This window comes from Dermochelys coriacea, chromosome 11 (assembly GCF_009764565.3).
Source record: "Dermochelys coriacea isolate rDerCor1 chromosome 11, rDerCor1.pri.v4, whole genome shotgun sequence".
Classification (NCBI taxonomy): domain Eukaryota; kingdom Metazoa; phylum Chordata; order Testudines; family Dermochelyidae; genus Dermochelys; species Dermochelys coriacea.
The window spans coordinates 10,957,291-10,972,096 of NC_050078.2; the positions used below are offsets into that span (position 1 = coordinate 10,957,291).

The following is a 14,806-nucleotide window of genomic DNA, read 5'->3' on the forward strand; positions in this document are numbered from 1 at the left end:
GTCTGTGTACATGTGACTGTATCTGAATGTTACAGCAATATAAATAATTATCGTAATAATAGCTTTCTCTACATATGTTTCTACTTTACATTATTAGCTCCCTAGCAGTGGGAAGAGTTGATTTCAGTGGCTTTGATCACCACTTGAAGTGATCAGTCAGCTGTATGGATCTACAAATTACTTCCCAGAATTTGTCTCCAATTAGTGATGATGGGTTTTCCTCTCACATCGGTTGTAAGCATCAGACTGTGAGTGATGTCTTTGATTTCCTTTGATACTTCCAAGGGAAGTAAAAATGTCACGCCTTCCCACTTGGCTGTAGGTAAAGAACTGTGCTGTTTGTGGAGGCTAATGAGAGTCAATTATAACCTGTGTGACCTCTTTGGACATTAAGATTCCTAGCAGGGCTCACTGTCCTTGTTTGCTAGATAGAGAGCTGGCTCTCTGTTTATGCCTGAGCTGGAAAATGCTCAGGAGATTTTTCTAATCTGGATGAAGTGGTCATTCAGCCTTAAAGATCAAAATGAAGGTTTCACAAACTGATACTAGCATTTATTTATTAGCAGTTTTAGATTGTCACCAACACATGAGGACATTCAGAGATGGCTGTAGGATTTTGGGGGCACCTAGTGAGATTATTCTTTGGGGTTGAGGGTCCCATTTTCTAACTCACTACCTCCTCAATCTTCAACCCACCTTTTCTATCTCCTCTTGCCTTTACTTATTCTCCCCTGCTCTTTGTTGTAAAACTAGGCAGCGCTAGCAAAGACTTCCCACGGTGAAGAATAGAGTAGGGGTGAGAGCTGAGAACCAGGGTAGAGCCACCAAGAATATGGTGGTGGTGCGAGTGAGGCAGATTGCATGGATTAAGATAAACATTGTGGGGAATGGATTGAGGTACAAGAGGCAACGTTCCAGATAACATCTGAGAGCTGTAAATAGGGACATTTGAAAAGAAAAACAAAGATACACTATTTGACACCATTGAAATACACTGGACAAGAGTAGCCCTTTATTATTATTATAAATGAGACAGACTGAGCATGGGAGAAAGTATTATTATTCCCATTTTACAGATGGGGAACTGAGGCACAGAGAAGTTAAATATTTTGCCTAAACTCACACATGACTCTGGGTAGAGCCAGAAACTGAACCCAGATGTGCTAAGTCACAGGCTTCTAAGTCACAGGTGTAGAGATTTAATAACAAAACATCCTTCTTTTTGTATAGGTGCCAAATGGAAAAAGGATCAACATAGTTACTGAAAACTGGGGCTTGTCCCTCCTAAAAGAGGGCCAGTTAGCATGGGAAGGGGTCACATAAGAGTTCTGGATATGCATTGCTGAGTGGATCCCCCTCACACTGCACTGTCCACGGGAAGGAATTGACATGTGGCACAGCTCCAAATGTCTGCAGCTCCCCAGTACCCTCCTACCTGAGAGAAGGCTGGGGAGGCGCAGACATTTGGAGATGTGCATGTCTCAACTCCTTTCCCTGGGCAGTGTAGTCTGAGGAGGCTCCACACAGTCTTTGGTGGGCAGTAATACCAGCCTCAAGATCAAAAATCATGCCTTGGACCCCCGGCCCCTGGAAGAGATCAGAAATAATTACATTGGCCCCAAAAGGATGAGATTTTTATAAAAAGATTATCTTGTGTTTTTTTGGCTGTCTTTTGAACTTCTTCTACCCATCTCCAATGTGAGTAGCAATTAGAGAGCTCACTCTCCCAAAGGTATTGGGTAAGGTGATTTTGGTCTCTCATCCCTGCATCTGCCCGTTCTCTGACCAGCAATTAATCCTGTCCCCCACTCCTCTCATCAGTTCTGTCCCTAGTCATTCCTCCCATTAGTTCAGCCCCCCATCAGCCCAGCCCCTTCAGTTCAGACCCCACCGCCACACCCTCCAAATCAGTTCAGCATCACCTCTGCTCCTCCTAGGTTAGAATTAGATAAGTTCATGGAGGATAAGTCCATCAGTGGTGGCTATTAGCCAAGATGATCAGGGATGCAACCCCATGCTGTGGGTGTCCCTAGCCTGTGATTGCCAGAAGCTGGGAATGGATGGATCACTCAATGATTGCCTTTTCTGTTAACTCCCTCTGAAACATCTTGCATTGGCCACTATCGGAAGACAGGATACTGGGCTAGATGGACAATTGGTTTGACCCAGTATGGCCGTTCTTATGTTCATATCCTTCGTTCCAGGCCTAGGATGGCTGCAGCGGGGTCCCCTCTCCAGGCTGGGGGGTGCAGCTTGAGGGGCTTTTTGGCTTTCTCTGCCCCTTCCAGGTTGGGTGCTGGGGAGAAGCAGAAGCACCATCCTGTCTGTGTTTCTCACAGGAGGAGAGAGAGTGAAGCTGCACCGGGTTGCTGGGTTCTTTGATCCCTAAAACGGTGAGCGGAAGGGAGAGACTCTGCCAGCTTCCAGCAGGGCTGAACTTTGTGAGGGGGCTGGAGCCTCTTGTATCATCGCCGGACGAGCTCCAAAACCGTCCAAAGTTCCACCACTGTGAACAGGTCGCGCACATTGGCAGCACCTCCCCTATTCTCCCCCTTATCCCATGTCTAACCCTGTTCCCTGATCTCCCTACCAAGGCAGGGGGACAACTGCACAGAGCCGAGGTGGGGTAGGATAACTCCACTGTAACGCAACATCCTGGGATGGGCAGGCAGTTGCAGGGATTGAACCCAGGACTTCTAGATCTAAAACCATGAGCGTCTACTGTGTTTGCTAAGAGATCTTGTCCTGCAGGCTAAGGCTGTAGCAGATTCATCATCCTTTGTATGTGGCACTGCTGAGGGGGACAAAGCACTACATGGTGTGGGAGCGGGCTACGTCATCACCCGTGGCCAAACAGGAAGGGGAACCCCCTGTGCACCAGCCTAGGGGAGTCGGGGGGGATGATCTGGCCGATTCCAACGCTGCCAGTCCTCACGATTTCGTAGAACTGCAGGTCAAGGCCAGAGCCAGTCTGGTGATGTCCAAGCAGCTTCAGCTGTTCTGCTCTGCCTGGGGCAAAACTCTCTGATAACTGCTTTCCTCACCGCCCCATCTCCTGGGGAAGAGCTGCCCATCAGAGCGGCTACAGGAAGCAGGTAGAGCTCTGCCACCCCCACCACCCTTCCCTTGCCCTGTCAGGAATGAACACCATTGTCACAGGAGAGGAGGAGGGAGCAGAAAGAGCCCCCCATGCTGAGCTGCTCCCCCATCCCCTGCTATGAGCAATGGGTCAGTCTGCTGCCTGCTCCCCTCTCACCACCTGGCTTGGGAAGGGGGGCGGTGAAGAACTTGTGGAGCTGCAGGATGGGGGGAGGGGAGGCTGGGGCACAAGCAGATGTAGGGGCTGGGGGGGCAGAATTGATTTGTGGCAGAATCACTCGCTGGGCAAGCGTGGAGCTGGTTGGGGGGGGCAACATGAAATTAATTAATCAGCATGTTGGGGAGAAGCTGGAAGCCCTGTGCCATCAGGCAGCCAGCCCCCGAGAGCTCCTGCAATGGAGGCGTAAATCACTGTCCTCCGTCCAGCACTGCATCCGATGAAGTGAGCTGTAGCTCACGAAAGCTTATGCTCTAATAAATTTGTTAGTCTCTAAGGTGCCACCAGTACTCCTTTTCTTTTTGTCTCCCTCTTTGTCTCACACACATGTGGGCAGGGGCGGATTCAAAAATCAAACCAGACCAGAAACCACAATATGATCTACCGTCTGGGCTAACCTCTTGCAGCAGGCCAGGCGGGGCCGGGGGTGTCTGATTCATGATTTTTGATCATTTGGGGTTTGGCCCTACAACTGCATGGTCCCACCTCTGAGCAGAGCCCCTCAGCTGATGGGCTCAGACCCGCCCGGGGATATCCCAGGACTTGCAACGTGCCTGATCTCCCACATGAGCAGCCTGTGTGCTTGGCTGGGTGGGGTGTGAGGGTCCTGAACTGACCCGTCCGGGGGGAGGGCGGGCACCCCTGCTGCCGTGGGTCTGGGGGAACAGGACAGCCCAGCACCCCTCTGGCTGTGCACGGGCTTTCTGAAGACCGAGCACCCAGGCACGAAGGGTCAAGTAATTGCAGGGGGGGCGGGGGAGGGGGAACGGGGGGGAGGGGTGTTTGCCGCTGCTGCCGCCCCTCCTCTCTCCCCTTTCGCCTTCCCACGCGCCGCGCAGCCCGGGCCAGGGCAAGACTACAACCCCCAGCATGCCTCTCGCCCCTCTTCCCCGCGCCTCCACTCCCCGATCCCCCATGCAGTGCGCATGCTTAGCCAGACGTGGCAGGCGGCGCCGCCGGCAGGCGCGCGGGGGGCGCTGGCTGGGCACCGCGCGCTCGGCAGGGACAATGCTGCTGCTGCTGCTCGGGCTCCTGGTGAGTACCGGGGGGCGGGCGGGCAGCGGTGGGCACGTGCCGGGGGGGAGCCGGCCTGGGGCGGGGGTGCAGTGCGGGGCCCGGGCGTGTGCCGCGCTCGCTGTCAAGTTGCCTGGGCAGTTCTGGCAGCCGCTGCTGAAGTTGAACTTCTCCGGGAGCCTGCAGGCGAGTCCCGAGCTGCTCCTTCCTGGGGCTGGGCTTGCAGCCACCCGCTGCCAAGGTGCGGGCGCTGGCGTTCCGAGCCGACTGCAAAAAAACACACACCTGCCTGGAGCCTTTCCCCCGCCCCCGATGGACCCTTTTAGATGAACCCTACGTGCATGTTGTGTGTAGACGCGTCTGTGTGAGGGTTATATAACACGCCAGGGTGGCACTCTGACATGCATCCTGTGTGGTGTTGCAATATGTGAGGGCGTCCAGCTGCAAGTGCAGAAAGTGTTGCTGGGGGCGGGGGTATTTCAGACCTGCTGCAAAAGGGGCAGAGCTGGGTTAAGCTTTGAGCGACATGTGCATGTGTATATCTTGCTGCAGGTTTGACATACCCCAGCGTTTTCCCCATCAGCAACACTTTCTGCACTTGCGGAGGATATGCTAAAATATTGCAGCATCACATTGGATGCATCTGAGGCTGGCACCGTGGAATAGTATATAATCATTATAGAACAGACTATACAAATATATTTATATTTAATGATCCTTTCAGGTTTCCGATGCAAGTGAGCTGTAGCTCACGAAAGCTTATGCTCTAATAAATTAGTTAGTCTCTAAGGTGCCACAAGTACTCCTTTTCTTTTTGCGAATACAGACTAACACGGCTGCTACTCTGAAACCTTCAGGTTTTAAAGGTGTGTAGTCTTAAGTCTCGAAATGTTTTATAAAATAAGGCCATAATGCTGCAGCGACATCCAACACTCAGGGAAAACGTGCTATTAGATGGAGGAGGCATTGGCATTTCAAACCTGCTGCAAAATGGGTTTACTTTGTGCTAAGTAAATGCATTTTTAAAGAAATATCCTTTAGATTCTGTAGGTGTGTTTGTATATGTCATATAAATATAAAATAACTAGAGAATGTGTAAATATTGCAACACTGTAAGGCATTCCATATAGAAAAAATTCCCCTTGAGGAGACTGCTGACCCTGAGGCAAATAGCTTTGACATTTTGTGTCACACATGGCTTTACTCTGGGGTACTTGGCCCCTTTTGACTTTGCCAGTTGCTGATATGAACTTTTAATTGTTTCTCTGTTCTTCCTTTTGGGGCTTTATTTTCAAAACAGGATGATTTTCTTTCTTTGTTTTGTTTCCTTTCACCTAATGTTTTTAGAAGGTGGGGCGAGTACATTTCCATTCTGCCAATGAAATAATTGATACATATTTCTTTAGTAATAGCAGCTCTCATTTTATAATGGTGAAGGGAATATTTCTGTGATCAATATTACATATTAGATTCCTTTCTTTTTTTCAGTTGATCAGTTCACATAGTAACTAATTAGAAACAAAAGTTCCTGCATGATGAAGTGTGTATTCTGTTGAAATTCCTTTTAAGGAGATCTGATTTGGTGGCATAGAAATTTTATGATTTAAAAGAGGTAATCAAAAATGAACATTACCACTGAAAATGGATTTATTAAAGATGTGTCTATATAGTTACTTTCTATAGCTTTTTCCATGATGTTTGTATGAGTGTGCTCAGATTACAGATATCCGAAACAATGTGGAAATCTTAAATTTTAACTGGGCACTGGGAGAAAAATTGTATGACAGCACATCCAGGAATATCTAGGCACATTACATTTAAATTATACGAAAGAGAATAGCAAAATAATGCTGTTTCATACCTTAGACTCGTAGGCCTGCAAAAAGATGCTTTTAAAACTGATTCTTTGAAAGTTTAGTATTAATATGTAAAAAGATTGGTTAACATGAATACTTTCATTCACTACTTTGTTAACTGTTTTGGTGGAAATATATTTCTTTCCCTTCTCTTTACAAAAGAGTTAATAATTAATGATAAACTGTGTTTGTTTTCTCATTCACACGCAATCCAAAATACACGGCAGAAATACAACTATATGAAGCAAGTGGCAGAATTGCTAGAATTTTTATGACATGGGGATTGCCCCCATTGCATTGGAAATTAAAACGTAAGGTTGGGGTTGCCGTTCTAGGACAGAACTATTGGCCCATCTAGACTAATCTCTTGCCTCTGACAGTGGCCTAGAAAGCCGTTGGTTCAAAGGATGATGGAAAAGAACTACACATTCTGCACAGCTGGTTGCATGTACCTGAAGCACAGAGGTCACTAGTATTTGTAGCTGTGTAAGCGTCTAATTGAAGTGAAGCTGAACTGTGGAGCCAAAATCTTCCTAAAATTTGAAGATGTCTTGATTCAAAGTTTTGTACCAGGCTTCTCTTTAGTGTGTGAAGTTTGTCTCAATAAGAACAGTGGCAGTGAAAGTCCCAGGTTGATTATACAATTTTGACTGAGATTATGCCAGTGGAGTTACACCAGTGATGAGTTTGATCCTAGGTCTTTAAAAAATAGATACAAGAATTTTTATTTATTTCCCCTTTTTTCTCATCTTATCAGACTGGAGATCATTATACCATTCCCTTTCTATATGTAGATCTCTGCCATAATTCCTCTTCTCTTTTCCAGACAAAATAATCTTATATCTTTTAAATCTCTCTTTGTATAGAACTTTCTGACTCTCAAATTCTTGTTGCCTTTCTCTGCATCTTTTTTTATTACAGTCATGTCCTTTTTGAGATCAGATGAGCAAAAGTGAATGTGGTATTCTAAGTGAAATTACATGGTGCCATTATAATTCTTCCACATTATTCTCACTCTCCTTCTTAATTTACCCCCAACACTTTGAGTAGATGTCTTAATTGAGCTGTTGATTGTACTGATGCTTTACCCATCAGTGGGTACAATTTAAATTTTCTTCTAATTTTCGTTACCTTGAATTTGAAGGTGTTCTCTTGAAATTTTACTTCAAAATTAAAAAAATAAATAAATAAATAGGCTAAGTCTGTGATTAACTTTATGCACTCACTGATATACCATAAAGTTAAACATATGCATGAGACTTTGTAGGGTCAGGGTCTTAGTCTTGATTTTATTGAAGGTAGTGTTAACTAGTAGTTAGAGCAGAAGATAAGGAATCAGGAGATCATTTCCAGCCCTGACTTGCTCTGTTACCTTGAACTGTAATGAAGGTCCTGATTTTCGTAAGTAACCTCAATTTTTAGGTGTGGACTACTGAGATTTTTCCAGAATTGCTGAACATCTGCAGCTCTCTTTGATGTCAGCTGGCATTGTGGGGTGCTCGGCATTTCTAAAATTCTGTGTTGGATGCCCCAAATTAGAGGCTACTTTTGAAAATCTAGATTTTAACCTCTTTCTGGCTCAGGTTCCCCATCTGTAAAATGGAGATGGTTTACGTACCTTTGTAAAGCACTTTATGGTCCTCTAAAGAAAAGCACTAAAAAGCAAATGATTATTCTTAATACAATGAATTCTATCAGGAAAGTTACTGTAATAATCTGTGTTATTTTTAAAGTCTTCCTTACGGATATCCAAGTAATATGATGATCAAGTTGTGTGCAACCGCATAGTGCTGTGGTATATATACCTTTATAAGATGCTTCCCTTTTCAGTATATCAAGTGGTTGATTAAACCTTGTACTTCAGGGCAAAAACTGATGATTGTAGGAGTCGGGAAGGCATCTTCCTTCAATGCACAATATTGCACAACTGATAAGGTGGAAAGTGCACCTTCTTGTGGTGCATAAGGTATACCATTGCCAGAGGCAGGATAATTACTACGTCTATAGCATTCCACATCTCTGGAGTGCTTTGCAAACATTGGCTAACCCTCATAACATCCTTTGGAGGTAGGTGACTGAATACTGTTGACACCATTTTACTGTTAGGGAAACTGAGCTCAGACAGGTTTCAGAGTAGCAGCCGTGTTAGTCTGTATTCGCAAAAAGAAAAGGAGTACCCGTGGCACCTTAGAGACTAACAAATTTATTAGAGCATAAGCTTTCGTGAGCTACAGCTCAATGCATCCGATGAAGTGAGCTGTAGCTCACGAAAGCTTATGCTCTAATAAATTTGTTAGTCTCTAAGGTGCCACGGGTACTCCTTTTCTTTTTGAGCTCAGACAGTTTCACTTTCCTGAAGACATTCTACACATAGGTGACAGGGTCAGGATTAGAATTCAGGAGCTCCTGGTTTCCAGACCATTTCTGAGTCTATTAGAGTAGACTACAGTTTCTGAGTTGGTGTGGCAAGTACTTGTGTGTGTCAGAGGGGCATTGCAGACTGCCAAGTGCTCCACTTCAGACCCCCTCATAAATACAGATATATGTATGTGCCCATTTTGTCCTTGCCTCACCTCAGAATGTTAATTTAAAAAAGCTACCCCTGGGTAAAATCTCAGATACCCCTCCAGAACCTCGACTCCTGAATTGTTTTGGTTCACAGGCGTACGCTTGATGATACTGATATAGAGTGAGATCCTGTTTCCATTGAAGTCAATGGGAAAACTCCCACAGACTTCAGTGAGGCCCAGTTTTCACCTGTAGCGTCAAAAGTGAGTGCTCAGCTTTACAAAGTCCTGTCCAGAGGAGCTTATGGTTTATATATATGACCTATAGATGATGGATGGGAAGAAGTAAAAGCAAGTGATTTGAGTTGGGGTAATTAGCAAATGTCTTGTGATTGGAGGATTAGACTGGGACTTGAGAGACCCTTTCTGTTCCTGGCACGGCTGCTGGCCAGTTGTCACCTTGAGCAACTTCTTTTACTTCTCTGTGACTCAGTTTCTCCATCTGTAAAATGGGGCGTAATGATATTGAGTTCCTTTTATCGAGTGGTTTGAGGGCTATGGATGAAAAACTCAGTATATGAGTTATTCTCAGTTGCAAGATTTTTTGTTTCTTTTTTGCTTATGCTTTTTGGGGATAGGGCTAGGCTTGTAAGGACACTGGCAGTCAGCTACAGTATTATGACACAACAGGCCACTGAAACTAGTATGGAGCTGTAACTTTCAATGTCTTGGTAGCTAATGGGAACAGAACTGGTAGTGTGAATGGAGGGACAGTGTGATATGTGCACCTGCAGAACAAAAATGACAGAGCTAATCTCAATTTTGGCAGCTTTAATGCAGTGTGCTATCTTTGATCGCGTTGATATGACTTTAATACGTGCTCTGGATAGGTAAGAGATTTCTTTTATTTAAAGATGCAACATAGTGTAATTATGCCCCCATGATCTATGTATTTCTGAGTTCTCATCATGTCTCTGACACTGCCTCCCTCTGGCCATAGTCAAATCACTTAACCTCTATGTGAATGTTACTCCCGCTGTTAAATTAAGATAAACACTCCTGCCATGTTGATAAGGAGTATATGAGGATTGAGCAGGTAATGTTTTGTCTAATGCTTTGACAATGTAAAGCATTATGTAAGTGCTAAGTATTATTAGAGTTCATCCCCCGAAGTGGAGTGCGATTTCTTTCTTTGGTGATCTCACATATTGGATAAATGATACTGTATCTCTTTACACTTCCTCAAAACTGCTGTCTAGCAAGGGATAATATGTCACACAGTCTTTTTCTCAAGTCCTTAATTTTAAAAATTCATTCATAAATTGATATCTGAGACAAATATTAAACAAAAATGTCAATAAAATGTTGCACCAATGCTGGACTTGATGAGAAATTGAACTTTACACTCATAACAAGGAGAAAATTCTTTGTCAGCCTCAGTAATTGTCCGTATTACAGTCATTTGTTAATTAGTAAATAGTTGTGCAGGTTTTTCTGCACTAAGCATTTTAAAATCAGTGATATGCAGTATAATTAATGGGTATAACACAGAGCTTGAAACAACTGTTAGGACAAACTATATATTATGCCTGTAGTTTAAGTACTGTGCAGAACAATAGGCTCTAGTCAAATTTTCACATCACCATGGTATTTTTCACTATCCTCTTGACTTAGAATGGTGAATTCTGCAAATCCCATGTTACCTTTAATGTAGTTTGTAGTGTTCCCTATTTTAAGGGTATGTCTACACTGCAGTTTGAGGTGTGACTGCAGCATAGGTAGGCATACCTAATCTAGCAGTGAAAATACAGCGGCCTGGGCTAGCAGCGCAATAGGTACTGGGCTAGCACTGCAATAGGTACTCGGGTTCCCTGACAGCCTTGTACGGTCTACCCTAAAACCTGTGCTGCTGTATCTTCAGTGCTATTTTTAGCTGAGGTAGCATGGGAATGGTAACCCGTGCTGCAGTCACACCTCTGATTGCAGTGTAGACATACCCTAACTTTAGAGTAAAACATAAATACCATAAATACATAAATAATAAACGATGTTATCCCTGTGTTACCTCTTCTGTTCAATGAAGGAAGAAGTGACGTTTGTCCTTTCTGTTACTATGCATCATAACTGAAAATGCATCAGTGCTTTTTGGCTGTGCGTTGTTCCTTAAAAGGTTAGAGGTAAGGATTAATTATTCTCTTTATAATTTGGATCAGTAATGTGCCATGGCTTGTACTTTTCAAGAAAAATGAACATAAACAAGCAGAAAAGTCAGATGGGATTTGCAATCCTAACTCCACATTAGTTGAGACTTCTTTCTTATTTTATATAAATTGTCAGTACCACAGTGATTAAGAAAAGGCCATGTTACTGGCCCGACGGGTACCATAGATGCTGTTTATATTTTTATTTTGTACATTAATAAACTGGATATTTACTTATGACCACTAAAATCTGAGGCCAAAATGTTTTCCTTTCTTTGTTGCAAATATGAAGAACTCAGCAGTTTTCTTGAAGCATTCAGAATACAGAGTTCTAAATACCTTCGTGTAACAGAGGGGAACCCCATTCTTTATGATCTGATTTGATTAAAATGTTTCTTCAGCTATTTTAGATATTAATCATAAACAAAAATGGGGGACTGCCCGACTTATCACTTTCTGTCTTGCAAGATGTTTGTTACAAATGGCTCAGTGATCAAGGTAGCACCATCCTGAATGTAGATAGTAGTAACGAAAAAGTGTGTGTGTGTGTGGGTGGAAAGAAAGCAATTATTGCACAAGGTCAAAAGCAGTTTACATGATGAGCTAGGAAGATAAAAAGCCTATTAACAATTGTTTTTTCTCTTAAACAAAGGGGTCTACATTTTCCAGTGTGACTACTTAATATGGGTGACGCAAGTTTTGACGTGCCCAACATGAGACAATCTAAAGGGACCTAATGTTTGGATAGTGCTGCCTGTCTGCTATCTGAAAATCAGCTCTCTTTGAGGTGTTTCTCATTGGACACCTAAAATCACTAGTTTCAGAGTAGCAACCGTGTTAGTCTGTATTGTTAGTCTCTAAGGTGCCACAAGTACTCCTTTTCTTTTTGCTAAAATCACTGGTCACTTTTGAAAATGTAGGTCTACATAAGTTGTTGGGACATCAAACAGATTTAAAAGAAAAAGACCAGGAAAATTTAATGTTAGATGTTTTTGTGAATTCTTAATATATAGCTTTTGGTGATTATTATAAAAAAATGTATAATAGTATAGTATACGTTACAGTAGCTTACTCCATGCTGTGGTTTCTGTTAAATCCTGTTGTAAAAGATGTCTGTGATTCATGATTATACTGCCTTCATACATGTACCTGGCACAGCTTATTCTGAGTCTGCCAGCAATTGCATTTAAGAAAAATAAAATTAAAAACGTGTATGAGAGGGAAACAGTAGTTATGAGCGAATATTTCAATTTGTCTAGACAGAGGGGGGAAATCCTTTTCAGTGTTGGCAGTATGAGACTATTTAAAAGTTGTGGAACATCCAAGAGAGCTAACTTTTAAAGAAAGTTGCAAATACAGCATGAAGCACTGCCTTGGGATTTGCTATAGGCGTTGGTATGAAAAGGATGGACAAAGCCAGTCTGGCTATAAGGATTACCTCGTCTTTCCCATGTCACCTTGGCAAGTGAAAGACCTCTTCTGGGTTGTCCTGCCTGGGATTTGTGTTGCTCCTCTTGTAAAGAAATCAGATAACTTATTTAAAGTCTATAATCTCCATAGCTGTGGTGGAATTTCAAGGCAGACTTGATATCCTTCTAAACGCTGATTAGGAGAATTGTGTAAAATGGATTTCTAGTCAGGCAAAGCCTATTTCATACACACAGGATGACTTAATATTCTTATTTACAGTGACTGACTGCTGCTGTGCCAAAATGAGGACACTTGAGAGGGTGACTGTGCTAAGATGGGGAGTCCCTTTCAAAGATGAGTTGCAGGAGAATTGGTGTTGTCACCAGTTGAGTTAGGGGAGTCTGGAGAAGTCATTACATACAGGAAAAAGAAAAGGAGTACTTCTGGCACCTTAGAGACTAACAAATTTATTTGAGCATAAGCTTTCGTGAGCTACAGCATCCAATGAAGTGACCTGTAGCTCACGAAAGCTTATTCTCAAATAAATTTGTTAGTCTCTAAGGTGCCAGAAGTACTCCTTTTCTTTTTGTGAATATAGACTAAATGGCTGCTACTCTGAAATCTACATACAGGAAGACCATGATTTCATGGCAGGACGCTAGGGCCTCCTAGTACTTGTATTTGAACCAAAATTGCTTTCATGGTCTCAAAAAATACATATTGCCATGGGTGAGACTTTCAAAGGAAGGTATATGCAATAGCACACATCTGTTTTATGCATGCAAATACCCATTGTGCACGTAAAAATCAGATATTTGTACACACAGTTGGCCAGTTAGGTGCCGTTTTGGCTATGTGCCTGTGCAAATATCTAAGTCACACAGATATGTTTGGTTATGAATAAGGCTGCGAGTTTGTCACAGAGGTCACGGAAGTCACGGATTTCATGACTTTCCGGGACCTCTGTGATATCTGCACAGGCTGGCTCAGGGACTGCGTGAGGGCCAGCTGCACCGGCCTCTGCTGGGACAGTCTCGGGCCACTGCGCGCACCCCCCCCTCCCAGCAGCATCAAGAGTTTGGGTGGCGGAGGGGGGCTCAGGGCTGGAGGTTGGGGCACGGGAGGAGGTGAGGGCTCTGGGCAGCGCTTACCTTGGGGCAGCTCCCTAGAAGCAGTCACATCCCTCAGCTCGTAGGCAGAGGTATGGCCAGGCAGCTCTGCATGCTGCGGTTCCTGGCCAATGGGAGCTGCAGAGCTGGTGTTTGGGGTGGAGGCAGTGGGCAGAGCTGCCTGGCCACGCCTCCGCCTAGGAGCTGCGGGTGGGTGATGTCACCACTTCCCTGGAGGTGCAGAGCCAGGTAGGGAGTCTGCCAGCCCCACCAACTGCCCCCCCACTCTAGCACTGGCAGGAGTCCCAGGCTGCCCGCCGCTCCCCGTACCCCCCCAGCACAAGCGTGGGTCCCAGGCAGTGTGCGCCCTTCCCTCCCTCCCTCCCAAGATTTAGTCAGGAATATATAGAATAAGTCATGGACTGTCGTGGGCTGTGAGTTTTTGTTTATTGCCCATGACCTGTTCATGACTTTTACTAAAAGTACCTGTGACTAAAACCAAGTCTTAGTTATAAATACATAAGTTAAATGCGTGCAAATGCATGCCTAGACTTTCACACGCCTAATACTGGAAGTCAGAGCCTACGTTATTACAAATTTAGGAGAGTTTTCTCCTAACAATGGTAACTCTTTGACAGTGTTCATTTAACTTTGATGCATCATATGAAGCAAGGCTGAGTTCCACTGTTGGGTAGTAAATGTGCCTCATTCATTTGCATTGTTCGGCACAAAAGTTGACTTCCAAGTTTGAAGATCACTTTGTGTTCAGTGTAATTGTGTGAAATGCCCTGATGCTGTTGTGGGGTTAGTTGTATAAGTTAAACCACATACTCAGTCATAGTGGTACATTTTTTTCAGTCATACTCAATATGGATAACTGGGTTTAAATATGAAAAAAGCATTCTGAGAATTGTTTAAATAGTATTATCTTTTGTTGTTGCAAAACCAGCTTAGTAGCCTTGTACGAGCTTGAATACACTCTTACCTCTCTTTAAATTGCTGATGACTTTGGAGATAACATGATTTAAGGAATAACAATGTTCTTCAAAAGTTCATTTGTCCTAAAGGTGACTTACAGACAATTTCTTACATATCTGCCCCTGGGGCCAGTGACAGTGGATTTTTAGGAGTTCCTGAAAACCCAATTGTCACTTGAGCAACAACTCTTATTATAGTGGGGCACTAGGTTGAGACAAACTTACTGTTTAACAGCTGATTCTTCTAAAGCCCTGTAAGCCAAGTGGAAAGACTTAAATATATATCTTGATGTGGTGGTCAGGTAGAGAGTAAAACACTGCAGCTGAATCTCATAATCTTGTAACTTCCTGTATTCAAATACGAACATGTATCTTAACACTCTCAACTTGTTCAGAGTACTGTAAGCAATTACAGG

At 43.8% G+C, this 14,806-nt stretch overlaps 1 protein-coding gene across 1 annotated transcript in view; it reads left to right on the top strand.

Annotated features, from left to right (window-relative positions):
• The first annotated feature begins 4,201 nt into the window (after positions 1-4,201).
• PDIA5 (protein disulfide isomerase family A member 5) overlaps positions 4,202-14,806 on the top strand; it is a 126,896-nt gene continuing 116,291 nt past the window's right edge. The window contains exon 1 of the mRNA XM_038422140.2: positions 4,202-4,351. Within this exon, the coding sequence (XP_038278068.1) occupies positions 4,232-4,351 (120 nt within the window). The 5' untranslated portion in view covers positions 4,202-4,231. The remainder of the gene's footprint in view (positions 4,352-14,806) is intronic.